This window comes from Orycteropus afer, unplaced genomic scaffold, assembly GCF_000298275.1.
Source record: "Orycteropus afer afer isolate SDZICR_OR568_19922 unplaced genomic scaffold, OryAfe1.0 scaffold00007, whole genome shotgun sequence".
Lineage (NCBI taxonomy): Eukaryota > Metazoa > Chordata > Mammalia > Tubulidentata > Orycteropodidae > Orycteropus > Orycteropus afer.
Window position 1 is genome coordinate 24681835 of NW_006921594.1, and position 17727 is coordinate 24699561.

The following is a 17727-nucleotide window of genomic DNA, read 5'->3' on the forward strand; positions in this document are numbered from 1 at the left end:
GCATTGTAAATTTTGGTCAATGACATGAGACAAAGTATATGTGAACTGCTGTATGAAAAGTGAATTTACTCTGTAAATCTTCACCCAAATCCTAAGTAAAAAAAAAAAAGAATACCATGGTCTGCTAAAAAGACTAACAAATCTGTCCTGGACGAAGTGTAGCTAGAATGCTCCTTGGAAGCGAGAATGGCCAGAACTTGTCTCGCCTACTTTGGTCATGTTATTAGAAGGAACCATTCCCTGGAGAAGGATAAAATGCTTGGTAAAGTGGAGGGTCAACGAAGAAGGGGAAGGCCTTCAACGAGATAGACAGACACAGTGGCTGCAACGATGGGCTCAGGTATAGCAAGGATCATAAGGCTGGCACAGGACCAGGCAGTGTGTCCTTCTTCTGTGCATATGGTTGCTATGAGTCAGAGATGACTCAACAGCAACAACAATACATGGTGGATGTGAGTAACTTGGATAAAGATGGTAGTAGTGAAGATGAATAGAAATTCATGATTCCAGGATACATTATGGAGTCATAATTAACAGAATTTGCAAAATAATTATATAATCATATGTGGGGTTATAGGAGCCCTAGTGGCACAGCAGTTAAGTGCTTAGCTACTAATCAGGCAACTGGCAGTTCAAACCAACACCTACTCTGGAGCAAGATAAGGTAGTATGCTCCTGTTCAGATTATAGCCTTAGAAAACCTATGGAGCAGTTCTATTCTATTCTACAGGGATGTTATGTGTTGGAATCAACTCAAAGACAATGGGTTTGATTTTTGGAGTTATGTAAGGTATGGCAGAGGGGAGATTAAGGATATTTCTTAGTTTTAATAATAACAACTGAGGAGAAGGCGGTATCTTTTGTGATGTGGGAAATCAATAGATGAACAGGGTACTGGGGAAGAAAAGCAGTGGGAAACAAGAAATCATCAAGGCATGGTAAGCTTGGCTCACTTGTAAGACAGCTAAGTGGGAACAGCATATGGGCAGTTGGAGAATATGAGTCGATAGTTCAAAAGAGTTTTAGGTTGAATTATCAGATATGAATCATATTTAGATTCAATTAAATGGATGGACTGTCCTGAGAGAAAGTGTGGGCATTGAAGAGGAGAGGGTAAGAGTGAGTCCTAAAGGTATCCAACATTAAAGCTACTGTAAAGAATGAGACTACAGAGGAGAATGAAGAAAACTGCATAGTGAGAAAAGAGTAAAAATGAAAACCAAAAAAAGAAAGTACTTGAAGAAAGGGAAGTAGAAAGTGGTATGTTAAAATTACACAAAAAGGCTAACCAAAATACCAACCAAACTCACTGCCAACAAGTTGATTCCAATTCACCGCAACCCCTGCTGGGTTTCCTAAGCTGTAAATCTTTATGGAAGCAGGCTGCCTCATCTTTCTTGTGTGGAGCAGATAGTGGGTTCAAATCACTGGCCTTTCAGTTAGTAGCCAAATGCCTTAACCACTACTCCACTAGAGCTCCTTGTAAAAAGTCCAATAAGAAAGATAATGGAAAAGTGTTCATGAGATTGGTGGCATGTAGGTAGTTGTAAACTACAAAAAGCAGTCTCACCAGAGGTGATATTTCAAGTCAGGTTAAAGTGGGAGTGACCAGTGAGTAAAGAGAAAGACAGAGAGATGGTGTAAATCATAACCTTTTAGCAGTTCAAGACAGCAAAGAAGTGTTGCAAAACTAGAAGGAGCAGTAGATTGGGTTGTTTTGTTGTTGTTGTTTGATGATAGACAATATGAAGCCTGTTTGCATGGTAAGAAAGTAAAAGAAAAAAAAAAAAAACATGTTGACTAGAAAGAGAGGATGGCAAAGAAATCCATTGATTGGGTAGTTTGAATGATAAAAAGATGACAGGGTTAAATAAAAAAAAAAAAATCATGAGGAGCTCTGGTGGCGTAGTGCCTAAGGCATCTGACTACTAACCAGAAGGCTGGTGGTTCAAACCCACCAGCCACTCCTTGGAAGGAAGAATGGGTGATCTACTTCCATAGAGATACTGCCTCAGAAACCCAAGGAGGGGTTGTTATGAGTCATATCAACTCAATGGCAATGAGTTTGGTTTAGTCTGTTTTTTATAAAGAAGGTAATTTTGCAAAGCTGGAGAGAGATGGTCATTCTCCTAAATTCCTAGAGCATTTTTCTCATCTACAATGAAATCTAGTACTAAAGTTTCATTATATTTTTTTTAACTTTTAGATGAATACACCTCAGATTTTCCAGCCTTTATATACTTTTTTACTTCTAAGTTTAAATTAGAGACATCTCAAACTTTCTTGTATATACTTGGAAAGAGATCCCTTTTGACTGATCTTCTGATTGCAACATCACTCTCAACATCATCCAGAGCCTTTTTAACAGCTGTGCTGTATTCTGGCCACATAGTGCTGCACTGAAAATAGTCTTCAACCAAGTCCACAGGGTCATCTCTCCTGGGCGGTTCTCAACATCCAAACATATTCAACTGGCAACTAAACTCTATGACCTTCATTAATCACCTTGCTTCTCATACTTATTTTAAAGCTCAAAGTTTCAGGATAGTGTAACTAACCCCTGTAGGAAGACAGCTCTCAAGAGCAGGTCTTCAACTCCTGGAACATTTCCTGCTTCCTATAACAATCTTAGCAAACCCATTAACACATCTATAACTCCATTAAATTGAAATTGTTCTAGCATCTGTTATTCCCAACCAAAAATTATCTCTGGGAACACTGTTATCTCTCTGAGCTGAGTCTTCCAAGATTTACAACAAATGGACATATTTATTAGTCTCATAAAAAGATCCCTTCAGACACCACTATTGTTTAGTCTAGAAAAGTAGAACAGAGCTGTTTGGGGCATTAAGTGAAACAGCGCTTCAGACAAATTTAAAACAAACATTAAAAACAAGAAGGAATTATATTATCCTCATTCTGAGTAGCTTGTCATTTCTAAATGAAGTCATTCTAAATGAATACATTTTTAATACATAAATGGAAGGTAAGTTAGATGGAATTTGAAACATTCCAACAAGCATTCATTGAGTGTCTATTAGGTGCAATGCATACTTGTCTTGTTGAGAAGGTGTAAACTGTCTCAAGTTATCATTAAAAAGAAATTTACCAGCTTTTTGGAAGAAATAAATCTAGAAAGAGATGTTGTTAGGTGCTGTCGAGGTGGTCTTGACTCACAAAGACCCTAGGTACAATACAATGAAATACTGCCTGGTCCTGCACCAGCCTCCCAATTACTACCATGCTTGAGCCCATCATTGCAGCCACTGTCTATCCATCTTGTTCAGGGTCTAACCCTCCACTTCACCCAGCATGATATCTTTCTCCAGGCACTGGTCCCTTCTAACAACATAACCCAAGTATGAGAGATGAAGTCTGACCATTCTCACCTTTCTTTGGAATAAGCACATATTTGGAACTCCTGTCAGTTAGCCAGCTAGCTCCCTTCTAAATTTATTGGCATAAATGAGTGAGCACATATAGTGCCACATCCATTTGTTGAAACATTTCATTGAGCATTGCATCAATTCCTGAAGCCTTGTTTTTGCCAATACTTTCAGTGTAACTTGGACTTCTTCCTTTAATACCATTGGTTCTTGATTACATCCTACCTCCTGAAATGGTTGAACATCAACTAATTCTTTTTGGTACAGTGATTCTGTATATTCCTTCCATCTTCTTTTGAGGCTTGAATTTTTTCTTCAGTTCTTTCAGCTTAAGAAATGCTGAGCATGTCCTTCCCCTTTGATGTTCATCTCCAGGTCTTGCACATTTCACTGTAAAACTTTACCCTCTCAAGCTGCCCTTTGAAATCTTCTGTTCAGCTCTTTTATTTCATCATTTCTTCCATTTGCTTTAACTACTCTCCTTTCAAGACCAAGCTTCAGAGTCTTTTCCAATATCCATATTAGTCTTCTTTTCCTTTACTGTCTTTTTAATGACCTTTTGCTTTCTTCATGTAGAATGTTCTTGTTGACATCCCACAACTTGTCTTTTCTTCAGTCACTTAATTCATCAGATCTATTCTTCAGATTGTCTTCAAATCCAGGTTGAATATATTCAAGGTCTTTATTTTGGCTCTTGGGGACTTGTTTATTTTTCTCCAGCATCAATTTAAATTTGCTTAAAAGCAAGTAATGGTCTGATCCACAGTCAATCCTTGGCCTTGTTCTGACAGATGACTCTGAGTTTCTCCATCGTCTCTTTCCACAAATGTCGTCAATTTGATTCCTGTGTATTCCATCTGGTGAGATCCATGTGTGCACTCACCATTTATGCTGTTTAAAAAGGTATTTGAAATTAAAAGTCATTGGTCATGCAAAATTGTACTGCCATCATTTATGTCACCAAGGCCATATTTTCCAACTACCAATGTTTCTTCTTTGTTTGCATCTTTTGTATTTCAATCACTAGTAATTATCAGTACATCTTTGGTTGCATGCTTGGTTAATTTTAGATGGCAGAAGGTGACAATCTTCAATTTCTTCTTCTTTGGCTTTAGTAGTTGATGTATAAATTTGAATAATAGTCATATTAACTGGTCTTCTTTTTTAGGCATATGGATATTATCCTACCACTGACAGCATTGTACATCAACCTACATCTTGAAATATTCTCTCTGATGATAAATGAAACTCCATTCCTCTTTAATTTGTCATTGCCAGCATAATAGACCATATGACCTATTCAAAATGGCCAATACCAGTCCATTTCAGTTCACTAAAGATATAAACCAAAAAAACCAAACTCACTGCCATCAAGTCAATTCTGACTCGGATTTCTGAGGTGGTAAACCTTTATGGAAGTAGACTGCCCAGCCTTCCTTCCATGGGGTGGCTGGCAAGTTTGAACTGCCAACCTTCTGGTTAGCAGTCAAATGTCTTAGGCACTACGCCACCAGAGTTCCACTAAAGCGATAGTGTCCCCTATATTAAAGTAACCATCTTTGAAGACCTGCCAGAGTACTAGGCATATATACACAATTAACATTATTTAATTTCACTTCAGCTTGTGGGATACATGAATATATGTAGCATTAATGCCCTTCAGCTCAATCTGAATTATGTCAATATTTGTTCAGAGTTGACAAATACTCAGAAATGTGTTTTCATGCATTTCTTTGCTGGAGATCAGTTGATTACTTCCAAAAAAGGACTAAGGAAAAGGGGTTACAAGGACATTGAGAAGATGAGAATAAGGTAGAAAATAAACTTTTTTGAAAACTTTCAAAGGGAGGTGTTTTGTTTTGTTTTTCCCCCTTTTCATAGAAAGTTAAATACATAATGAATGAGCTCTTGTTTTAAGGAATTTTGTGACAGGGAATAGGAGAACTAGTTTCAGGGCCCAAGAGATTAATAACATCTAGGGCTGGGGACAGGATTATTTATCCATGTTTGCACAGGACACCCTATGATTCCAGCTCAAGGCTTTGCAGTTTCAACTGCATCAGGTGACAGCAGCCTGAGCAGATCAGTACCTTTCCATTAGGGCAAAGATAATAAATACAGTAAAATTATGATGGGAGCTATCAGATGGATGCTTACTGGTCTAAGTGAATGGCTATCAAAGGACTTGTATAGACCTGCTTGTGAGACAAATCCTAAGGTTCCTAGAAATATTTTCCTTGATAGAATGCTCATGGGGTGCATAAAGAGACAATTACAGAGCACCTTACAGAGCTAATGATGCTAATGGAGTTTGGGAATAAAAAAAACATATTCAGAAAGTCTGACATTTTTTTAAAGCTCTAGAGCAAGTTAGCGGCAGAGTCAAAATTGTATGTGGTTTTGCAAATTCCAAACAAGTACTCTAGAACTATGTCATGGAAATTCACTGCCACAAGGCCATAGCAACCCTATAGGACAGAGCAGAACTGTCGCCATAGGGTTTCTAAGGCTGTAAATACCTACAGAAGCAGACTGCCACATCTTTTTCCCACAGAGCAGCTGGTGACTTTGAACTGCCAACCTTATGGTCAGCAACCAAGCACTTAACCACTGCATCATCAGGGCTCCTCTGATCATGGTATAGTGACAAAGCTATTCAGACATATAAAAGTACAGTCCAAACCAATATATTTTACCTCTTCAGCAATAGTGACAATATTTTTGTAGTGAAGATAGACATTCCAATACTGAGTTATTATTGTTTAATAAAAAAATTACATTTCAGCTATCTCTCAAGCATTGTACTAGACCATAGCTTTCTTATTAATAAATTAGTGACAGTTCTTATTCCCAGAAGTTTTACGTTTTAGTGGAAAAACGTGAAGAAAGAGATTACGCAGTGAGTACTGGTGACGTAGTGCCTAAGGCATTTGACTGCTAACCAGTCATGCTACAAGTAGAAACCGATTTCAGGGCAGTGAGGTTTGTTTGTTTTTTTTTTTTTTTGGTGGCAGTAACCCACTCTACCTTAAGTATCAGTAGGGATTTCTGGGTAGTGTAGTGCCTAAGGCATCTGACTGCTAACCAGAAGTCTGGTGGTTCAAACCCACCAGCCACTCCTCGGAAGGAAGATTGGGCAGTCTACTTCCCTAGTGATAGAAACCCAAGGAAGTGTTGCTATGAGTCAAATCGACTTGACAGCAGTGAGATTGGTTTTTTTTTTTTTTTTTTTTTGGTATGAGTCAGAAGGGACTAGATGGCAGTGGGTTTGACTTTGGGGTTTCTTTTTTCGGTTTGCATGGCTAAAATTTTTAGAACACTTGGAGCAATTCCAGGAATCTCCCAATAATTCTGCACTGTTTTAATCAGCTCAGTTTCAGGCAGGATTTGGGGCCTGTAGATTGGTCATGAAAAAACAGAGACCTGCCACCTACTTCCCCATTTCCTAAATCAGGAATGCCCGCTACTTCTCCATATAGCATAATCCTTTTTTCCAACTTCTCGTTTCCTTCCTTGGGGGAAAAGAAGAAAGGAACCATCCAGCTCCATTTCTACCTATATTTGCATTATCCCAGGACATATCATCATATGTCCATTTCTTACCAGAAAGAGTTCTACTGTACTAGCATGAGATTTTGGCTTTAATAAAATTAATAGAAAGTCAGATCAGGAAAATAAATAAAAAACATTATGAATCATTCAAATTGAAACCAATGTTTTTGGCTAGGTAATTAATGGGTAAACATTTTGATTCTTCTTCATTAAAAAACTCCAAACCAAACTCACTGCCGTGGAGTCGAATGCAACTCATAGCAACCCCTACTTGGTTTTCTGAGGCGGTATCACTACAGAAGTAGATTGCTCAGTCTTCCTTCCAAGGAGTGGCTGGAGAGTTTGAACCGCCAGCCTTCTGGTTAGCAATCAATGCCTTAGGCACTATACCATCAGAGCCCCTGAAGCAAAAGATAGAGGTTACCACCAACAGAAGTAACAACTTGTCTACTCTGAGCTCCGATGGCATAGTGCATAAGATATTTTGACTGCTAACCAGAAGGCTGGCTTCTCAAAGCCACCAGCAGCTCCTGGGAAGGAAGACTGGGCAATCTACTTCTGTAGAAATACCACTGCGGAAACCCATGGAGGGAGGGGTCACTATGAGTTGGATTCGACTCCACGGCAGTGAATTTTGTTTTGTTTTGTTTTTGGTATTATTATACTTTTATTAAGGAGCTCTGGTGGCATAATGGATAAGGCATTTGGCTGCTAACCAGAAGGTCAGTGGTTCATACCCCACCAGCTCCTCCATGGGAGGAATATGGGCGATCTACTTCCATAAAGGCGTACAGCCTGGGAAACCCAATGGGGGTCACTATGAGTCAGAATCAACTTGATGGCAGGGATAATGAACATTTATATGCATACATTAACAAAAAGAGTGAGTCCCTGTTAATTTGCCTGAATCACTTCTATTCATTGGTTTGCAACATTTTTGTATAAATCAATTTTAACCTATCATGATAATGAAGGCAGATTGTTAATATTCTTAATAAAAAGCAATTGAAAATAATGATTGCTTCTGCATGTAGTAGACATATGGTAAAACACATTAAAATGCAAGTTCTTGAATCTAAAATGGCATTTCAACCAAATTTGGAAACTAAGAAAGACCAAATCCAGCCAGAGCTTAAAATGATCTTGATGATCTATTAAATCCGTTAATTTATTTCTTAAGCAGACTCTTTTTGTCTCCCCAGAATCAGCTATTTCATATCCAGGGCCTAAATCAGGTTATAATTTAATAAAATTTATACATTGTAATCAAAATAAATACAGTATGTTTTGACAGTTCACATATTCACAATTGTTTGTGCTCCAATGAACAGAAGTGATGCAATTCCATTAAATGAATAAGGGTAGATGAAATAATTAAGTACTTAATGCCTACAACTAGTTTACTTATACAAACATAAAATTAAAAATATTGCAACTTTTAAAACATTTCAAAATAGGATTTGAGCAAAAAGACTTTTCTTTGTTGTTATAAAAAATAAAGCTCACTATTGGAGAACTAAATTAAATTGATTGATACTCAACTGTATTCAATCTCACCAAAAAAATGTTCACCTTCTAATTTACTTTTTTTGTGAAGCTGCAGCTACAAAGGGCTTTTCAAATGTTTTATTTACTGGCCAATTTTTGGATTTCTGTACTCAGCCTGCAGAGTTACAAGCTGATGCTAAGAAGCCAAACATAAAGATCCTACTTATTAAAATACAAATTAGGCATACTTTATGTTTATACATGTGTAAGTACAATTAATATTGCAAGCTTAGTTGGAAACAAAATTGGTTTAGTTAACCAACCATTGCAATGTAATCAAATGAAATTTCAAATGCAATTGGAAAAGATCTGTTCAGTAGAATATAGCAATTATTTCATGCAGAACAATTAGTTTTCCAAGCTCTTTTTTTTCTTTCCAGCACCTGCCCTTAATAAAATAATATGCCCACCATAAGTGACATGAAATGTCACCTTCAACACCCCTAAGTTGTATGGAGACCTGAAAAGCAGCTGGTAGACATAGCCTATTTACAAATATTGGTTTGAACTTGTAAATGCATGACCGCATAAATCTTAATCCATTTAGAGTGTACGCCCTTTGTTCCCTCAATTGTACATTCAACTGGGAATTGAATGGAACTGAGGGAGAGTGTGAATTACATGAGCCCTTTCTTGTTGCCAGCATTTTAGTGCTTTGCCTTTTGTTCTTGTTGTTCATGAGATTTCTCTATATTACACAGCACAGAATGTTAATCAACATTTTGCCTAAGTAATATTTATGAAACTTGCCTACTTATACGTTAGGGAAGAACCAGAACGTTATATTTCTTTTTGAAATGTTAATGTACCTTTTAGGAAATTATTTCTCCTTCTCAATTCTCCTGGGGTTAAATTATTAAAATGCAGCATTAAAGAACTATTGCACTGATGCAGATAGTTAAATGGCTTAGAAAATAAAGAGGAGAGCACTCGACTTCAAATTAAATTTGCAATTTTTTTTTCTGTGGTTTCATAAACTAAGCAGAGATTTTATGTTGCCAATTTCTAATTTCGCTCCACAAATTTAAATTTGATTTGTAGTCTGGAATTGAGATATTTGTTTAACCTTGCCATTCATATGGGAAAAAAATATAAAATGGGAGAAATGTATCTTATTTTCACACATTTTATGTTTGAAGTTATGAAATCTTACATCAGGTGTATTCCCCAAACATAAAATGGCCACTGTCTCAAGGTTCTAGCTCCCCAGGGTAATTAAAATGGAAGAACTATAGTGAAGTCTTTATGTATGACTGATATGGTCAGTTATGGAAAATATCAATTCTCAGTGTGCAAACCATGTATATTCACAGTACTTTGAGAATCAAAAAAGAAAATAAAAATAAAACCAGACTCACTGCCATCTAGTCTATGACCACTCATACCGCCCCCCCCCCTTTGGGTTTCGGAGGCGGTAAATCGTTACAGGTTGCCCAGTCTTCCTTCTGCAGAGTGGCTGGTGGGTTTGAACCTCCAACTTTCTGGTTAGCAGTCAAATGCCTTAGGCGCTACCCCACCAGAGCTCCTTTCTTTGAGAAAAGTACTCATGAAATGAGTTCAGAGAACTATAAAGTGACCTAATTTGTTTTTCCTTTCTGTTTCTTTTGATGTCATATAATCTGCTTATAAATTATAAATAAACTATGAGGGAATCTAAGAGGAAATTAAGAACAGTATAATTTAAGAATTATCCCACTCAGTCACCACTATCTGCTAAGAACTCCTAACAATTACTGGTTAAGCCATTTATCTTCTAGAATAATCAGAAATTACTATTGTGTCGTTGTCCAAAATAGAGAGATAGAGGAATAGATTAATAGAATAATGAGAGATAGAAAGATGATCAACAGATCAACAGATGGACATAGACAGACAGATAGATAAATGATAGATCTAGAGAACTCAGCACAGGAAAACTTTTCCTATTTGTATAATTAATCACAAGTGGAATGCCTCTTGGAATGCCAAGGAAACTCATCAAAAAGATATATATAAAAGCTAGTATCAGCCAGCACATTCTAAAAGCGAGCTAGAGAAAAAAAGTTTACTTCCAGTTCGAGTGGACCAAATTAAGTTTTAAGTGGTTTAATAATTTCATTCTCACTTTAATCACATTTCCACCATAATGGTGATTATAAACTGCATACAGCTTCTCGCAAGCTCAAAGTAATTAACGCAACTTGGTTTTCAACTAGTATATACAAAACATAGGCAATGATTATTCAGCTTTTATAATTTAACACTATTTTTAAAGTACTTAATTTTATATATACCTTTAAGGATGGGAGTACACTTCAAGGAACATTAAAAAAAAATGAATGTAAACAAGAACATTTTGAGTAACTTAAAAGGAACAGATTACATAAAAGCAATTTGTTTTGGTAAAAAAAAAAAATAGCTGTTTTTCTGTTCCTATAACATCGTAAGATCTGTCATTAAAAATTATTTTAATGTAATAATAATGATCTAAACACAAAAACTCAATCTACTTAAATCAAGCAGTTAAAAAGGGTCTTACTGCAAAATCCTCCCTCCACTGGTGGGCCGCTTGAACTCTCTCTGCTTCCCCCGCCAGGCGCTGAAAAAGAAACATAAATCTTAGCACACAAAGGATCATACGAACATGTAACTGTTATACAAGGAGCTTATGTTTTCTAATCAATTATGGGTACAAAAATGAAGAAGGGACGCCTTATTTATGATTCATAAATTCTGAATCATTTAGTGATCTAACCTACTGAATTTGATGCCTGTGTATTTTGTCTTTAGTAATATAAATAAAATGCTATTTTAATTCTATTAAGTTTACTACCTCTGCTATCATCAGCTGTAGTGTTGTCTATGAGTTATTTCTTTCAAAGACCAATATTTCAGTTTTTATAAGAAGCTTGAAAGAGAATATAGTAATGCTGCACCAAAAAAAAAAAAGAAAACTTCACCACCATCGAGTGGATTTCAACTCATAGCAACCCCCTTTGGGTTTCCGAGGTAGTATCTCTATGGAAGTAGATTGCCAGGCTCCCTTCTGCAGAGTCGTGGGTTTGAATGCCAACCTTCTCATTAGCAGTCAAATGCCTTAGGCACTCCTGTTTTTAGCGAACATCTTTCTAGCACTTGGTGTATGAGTGGAAAAGAATGGCATTGAGAAAGCAATAAATATGCACAGAGCACTGCCCTAGGCCCTTTTTAACAGCATCTCTAATATTTACCAAAAGCCATAAAAATGAATAATTTCCTCCTTGCTGAAGCACATGCTTAGTAGATCTTTAAGATAAAGTCTAGAAGTAGTAAACTCTTTCAGGATCTGTTCATCTAAAAGAGCTTTAGTTCACCTTTACACTTTTATGGTAAAATAGGTAGAGAATTCCAGCATAACTTATTTTCTCTTAAAATTTTAAAAATGTCATTCTGTTAAGTACAGCTGGAGATAAATAAAGAAATATATATATATATATATATATATTTTTTTTTTTTGGTTAGTTGTCCTTCCCAGTTACATGGTTGCCCGATAATAACCTTTACAAGAGACAGTGATAGTGAAACACAGACTCAGGGCCATACTGCCTGGATTTTAATACACATGCACACCACTCCCACATTCTAGAAGTGCAACTTTGGAATAACTTACTTAAAGTCTCCTCTTCCATTTTCTCATGTGAGTAATGGGATGATAACAGTATATCTGCCTCATGGGGTTGGTGAGACAACCAAATGCTTTATTATATATCAGGTGTTTAGAACCCTGCCTTGCACAAAGTAAGCACTATAAATGTCAGCTATCAACTTTGAAGCGGAACTATGATTCCACTTGCTCTCTGTCTCCCTTTGAGAAAATAGATCAGTGTTGAGTTAATCTTTGGTCTGCCTCACGGAGCTAGAACACAATGGAAGGAAAAAGACAACTATAGTACCAAACACAGTAAACATATTAAACAAATTTAAGAGACAGAATTTATCAGGTTAAGTTTTAGAAAACATAAATCTCATGGTAGTATATTGGTCCATGCTGCTTTTATCTTCTTTGTTAGTGAAGAAATTAAGAAAATATTTTTATCTAATAAATTTCATGATAAAGCAAGATACTGTAGGTTAGATACTTATAAACTCAAAAGCCAAACTCACTGCCATCAAGTGGCTTCGACTCATAGCGACCCCTCCTTAGGTTCCCCAGGCAGTATCTCTAAGGAAGTAGATTGCCCAATCTTCCTTCCAAGGATACTTACATTAAACACAGAAATTAACTCATGTTAAGTATCTTGGGACTAACACAAATAGTTGCAGCAGATTTTCTTTCCTATTGCAAAAGATCAGTTGGCCATTAGTTATAGCAAAACTGACATGCTGCTGGACACTTCAAGTCCCTAATTAACTTCTATACTGGTCAATTGACGTGTATGTATTTTTTTTAAAAAAAAGTCAATAATCTACTATTAAATGCTTTGGGCAAATTCTGCTAAGATTGAAAAATCCGTTCCTATTGAAATGTGAATATTCATTCAGTAGGGTCTCTTTGTTTCCATTGTTTGCTAGGTAAGAATATTCTGTAACAATAACTTACTTCAGTAAGCATATATAATAAAAATTTTGTATTTTCTTATTTAATTTTAGTACAGTGCAATATAGTAGCAAATATTAAAACTGGACTGAGCACCAGACAGAAACAAAGACCACGTCTCAGCATAAACATCTAGTCATGCACCACGTAATGCCCATTCAAGCAACATCTGACTACATATCTGTCTGTGGCCCTAACCCCCATAATGCCTATTATATTAAAAATTAGAGGTACATACAGTAATTCATAATAACAAATGAACGCTACTTTGTGACACATATCAAAACATTATTATTACTGTATTATCATGTTAAAGATGTTTTGGTGCACATGGATGTGTTTCTTTAATGTTTCTTTATGCATAGAAAGGTACATAATATACTAAGACAAACATTTGACTAACTGATATGAGATATGATACCTAACCTGTCTTATGTACATACAAATTCAACATGTAGACAGACTTAGGCACAGAATCTGTTCATAACTTCAGGATAGCCATATATAATATAGTATTTGCACAATGTCCAAACCACATACTGTCCTATTTCACAGAATATTAAGAAGTTATGTGATGCATGACTGTACAAGAGAACCTTAAAGCTTCATTATGCTCACAGTAAGGTAATCCAGAAAGATTAATTAAATGGCTTTAATATAAATGAGACAGCACATGGACATATGAGAATTCTTTAGGTATAGAATGATAAATGATGTCATAGATATATCAATAATACATGCATCACTACCTATCTATTGGTTTGAACATTTAAAACAGAAAAATCATTTTAAAGACTTTTAAGTACTCGCAACTTTAACAAATGGACTTGAACCTAAGTCTTCTGATTTCAAAACTCATGATCATTCCACAAGACCATTTCTTAACGTCTCACAAAACTCATCAAAGATATCAACATCATCATGCATTCACACATACAAAGATACATTCATTCATACAAAGATACAGTAGTAATACAGCAAAAACTGTCAGAAATGTATTTCAGGATATTGGAAAATATCTAAGCAAATTTTTTATCAATTGTTAAAGACTAAACATAAAAAGAGTAACAGCAAGTCTTAAAATGTCAGTTTGGTAACTACCCTTACAAAGGTCCTGCCCTCAAATCCTGAGAGAACATTGCTAATCAGTCAAAAAGCTTTTCATATGCAGTGTTCTGTAGGGGGAAAAAAGAGAGAGAGAGAGAGAATGAAAGCGGCTTTATCAGATCAGAGAAAGATCAGTTTCCTTGAAGACCTATTCATTCTCAACCTCTACTTTTTTTCATAGTTTTATCTCTCCCACTAGCATTGACTCCTGTCAGGTGATAGGAGAGTCTAATAAAAGTTGTATAATTATATAGAGTAGAAAGACATAATTCTATCATTCTCCATAAAAATCCCTAAATATATTTAAGTCACTTTAAAGAGACTGCTTTCCAAATCTGTAAATAATATAATTCCTATGTTATAGGTTAACTGCAGATTAAAGATAAATTTTCTGAAATATTCAATTACCAGGAATTTTCTTCTAATAGATTTAAAAGAAAACATTCAGAGATCCTTGACAGTTTAGCTTGTTTTCTGTAATGTTGATGTTAATAGTAAATAATGACTTAGAAACATCATTCAGAGAAATAGCTAAATTCCAAAATAATTGCTTTGGCTAACGTTAAGGCACTTGACTGCTAACCAGAAGGCTGGTGGTTCAAACCCACCAGCCACTCCTCGGAAGGAAGGTTGGGCAATCCTACTTCTGTAGTGATACTGCTTCGGAAACCCAAGGAGGGGTCCCTATGAGTTAGGGCCAACTCAACAGCACATAACAACAACAACAAAATTCTATATACATATATTTTTTTTTTTTTCAGCAAGGAACTAATAGATATTCACAACAAACTAATCCAAATAAAATATGCCCATATTATGGGATTACTGCTTACACAGGTAACACTCAGTAAGAACTATCAAATTATTACATATGCCTATGTCGACAATTTATTACAATTCTAATGAGCTTTGCCTATCTTTATCAAAAGTTCTTAACATACCAAAAGAATCAGGATAATCCTTTGTGTAATCTTACACTATCTGAGAAAATAACACACTTAGGTGAATGAACAGATTTACTCCTATGAGCTGAAGAAAAGCAAACAAGTACAATCAATTAATTTGGAGTTATAGTGTAAGGAACATGTACTACTGAATCAGATTTGGTTTCCTATTTACTAACTACAGATGTTACATAATGAACCCAACTTTATTTTTTTTTTTAGAAACTATTAATATTATCTGCCTTACATATTTTATTTGGTATGCTATATTTTTTTGTCCTAGGGACAAAATGAAAGGAGTCCTGGTACACAACAAGTGGCTAATTAAAAGGTCAGCAGTTTGAACCCAACAGCAGCTCCATGGGAGAAAAGACCAGGAAATCAGCTCCGGTGAAGATTTACAGTCTAGCAAATGCTAGGAGGCAGTTCTATTCCTTCATATAGGATTGCTATGCATCAGAATCAACCCAACAGCACATAACAACTGTAGACTCAATAAAGTTGTTTACATCCTATTTCCTTCTTAGGTACCATTTTGAATCAGAAATATGACCTTATAGAATGTATTAGAACTATATTTACCAAAGACCACTTCCACATGTAAATATATGACTGAAGTGAATGAAAACACATTAGTAGTTCCTAGATTTTCACTGCCATTTGCTCTGCAGAAAAGTTCTCATCCATAGAACCACATGGTGGGCCAAAAGCAAATGCAATTCAAGGAAGGTTACTGTTTAATGGCATTCAATGAAAAAGGGATTCAATAAAATGAGTTAAATTTTACTTCTTTTTATTTTTACTATGAATAGAAATGAGAAATGACAACAGGTTTTTATGTTCTGTTTCTTCACCTTATTTATTAAAATGTAGAAGATAGTGATGTCTTTGCACAAATGTGTGACATTTCTTCAGCACTTATGCTGATGGGAAGCCTTGAAGATAGAAATAGACAACATCATGCCTGTTTAACACCTACAATAATATTTCACATAAAAAGTGAAAATTCTCTTACCTTTGTAATGATCTTAACTGAATAATGGGAAACAATTTAGTTTATGTACATTTATGTAGCTATATATGTCCAGCAGATTTCTACAAAGCCTTCTAGTAACTTGTTATAGCCTACTGAACAAATATTTTATTATGTAAGTCTTAATGTGCAGATAAATTTCTCTATTTTATAAAAAAAAAAGTCACATCTGTGATATTTATATATTGTTAAAATATTTCTCTATAGCTTTCTTTGAGAAAGCTCTCTTGGTGAAAGAAACCAGACTAGACATAGGGAATGGAGATGCAAAAGTTACAAAACTTGAGTAACCAGGATAAATTAAACTTTGGCAAGTTTTAACCTTGACAGCTGTGGCAACTAGGCAAATGCACATCCTGACTAAGACAAGAAATAGCTCTAAGACAAAAAGGGTAATGTTCTTTTTTTACTTTTCATTTTATTCAATAAATATTTACTAAGCACTCATTATGTGCAAGTATTTGGGGACTGAAAATACAGAACACAGTGTCTGCTTCTAAAGGAACCATGAATGCCCACGAGAAGATCAGCAATTTGAATCCACCACCATTCTGCAGAAGAAAGGTGTGCCAGTCTGGTTCCAGAAAGATTTACAGCCTTGGAAATCCTATGAGGCAGCTCTACTCTGTCTTATTGGGTTTCTATGAGTCAGAATCAACTGGATGGCAATGGGATGGGTTGGGTTTTAGATACTAAACATACACATAGAATCCATATGGCCAGTGTTTGATGGATTCCTTCTCAATGAATAAATAAAGCTTTGTATGTAGATATATATTTTTTTTAATTCTCCTCTTACTGAGAATGGAAAATATATCAAAATTTAAGAACAGAATTTAGGATTCCTAAGATTAAGTGCTGCTAGCCTACAACAAGTTTTAGCCAAAGCTTTTTTTATTTGTTGGGATTGGAAGGAAAAATAACTAAACCTGAAAATACTGAAAACATACAAATAAGTAGTCATGAACTCACCACTCAGAATTCATCTTTTTATTTTTTTATATTTGCTAAATAGCTTATTATGTAGGAAACAAAATATTACAAACCTTGAGTTTAATCTACTCGCCACCATCCCTGCCCAGTTGACCTACCCAGAGCATGACTGTAAGAATTGATCAATATCTTTTGACATAGATTTTTGTACATTTTTTGTTATTATGTAAATTTCATCTCATATATTGTTTATTCATCCTAATAGACTGTATGCAGGTAGAAGGCCAAAGAGAAATCCCACCAGCTTCCTACCAAACTGAACCAAAACTCAGTGCCATCAAGTCAATTCTGACTCATACCTGGTGGGTTTGAACAGCCCTTACCCACTACATCTGCCACCAGGGCTCCTTACCAGCTTTCTAGGAGGAATAATTTGTCTACTGATAATCGATCACCCTTGAAAGTAATGGTTTACATTGGGCAAGAGACCCAATTAAGGCCAATGATGTATGAAGAAAAGTTTGCTGGAAGCTTTTGAAAAAAGTTTTCCCTTGTTCTTCTTAATGAGCTTCCAGAAGCAACCCTCTACTTCTTCTGGGACATTTTCAGGTATGGATCTGCTAGCTGAAACTGCTGCAGCTTTCTGGCTGCCCATAGGAGCGTATTATT

At 35.7% G+C, this 17727-nt stretch overlaps 1 protein-coding gene across 1 annotated transcript in view; it reads right to left on the reverse strand.

The window, feature by feature from the left end:
- CACNA2D1 (calcium voltage-gated channel auxiliary subunit alpha2delta 1) overlaps positions 1-17727 on the reverse strand; it is a 635761-nt gene that overhangs the window by 277862 nt on the left and 340172 nt on the right. Inside the window, exon 4 of the mRNA XM_042781442.1 lies at positions 11005-11064. Coding sequence (XP_042637376.1) covers positions 11005-11064 — 60 coding nt within the window. The remainder of the gene's footprint in view (positions 1-11004; positions 11065-17727) is intronic.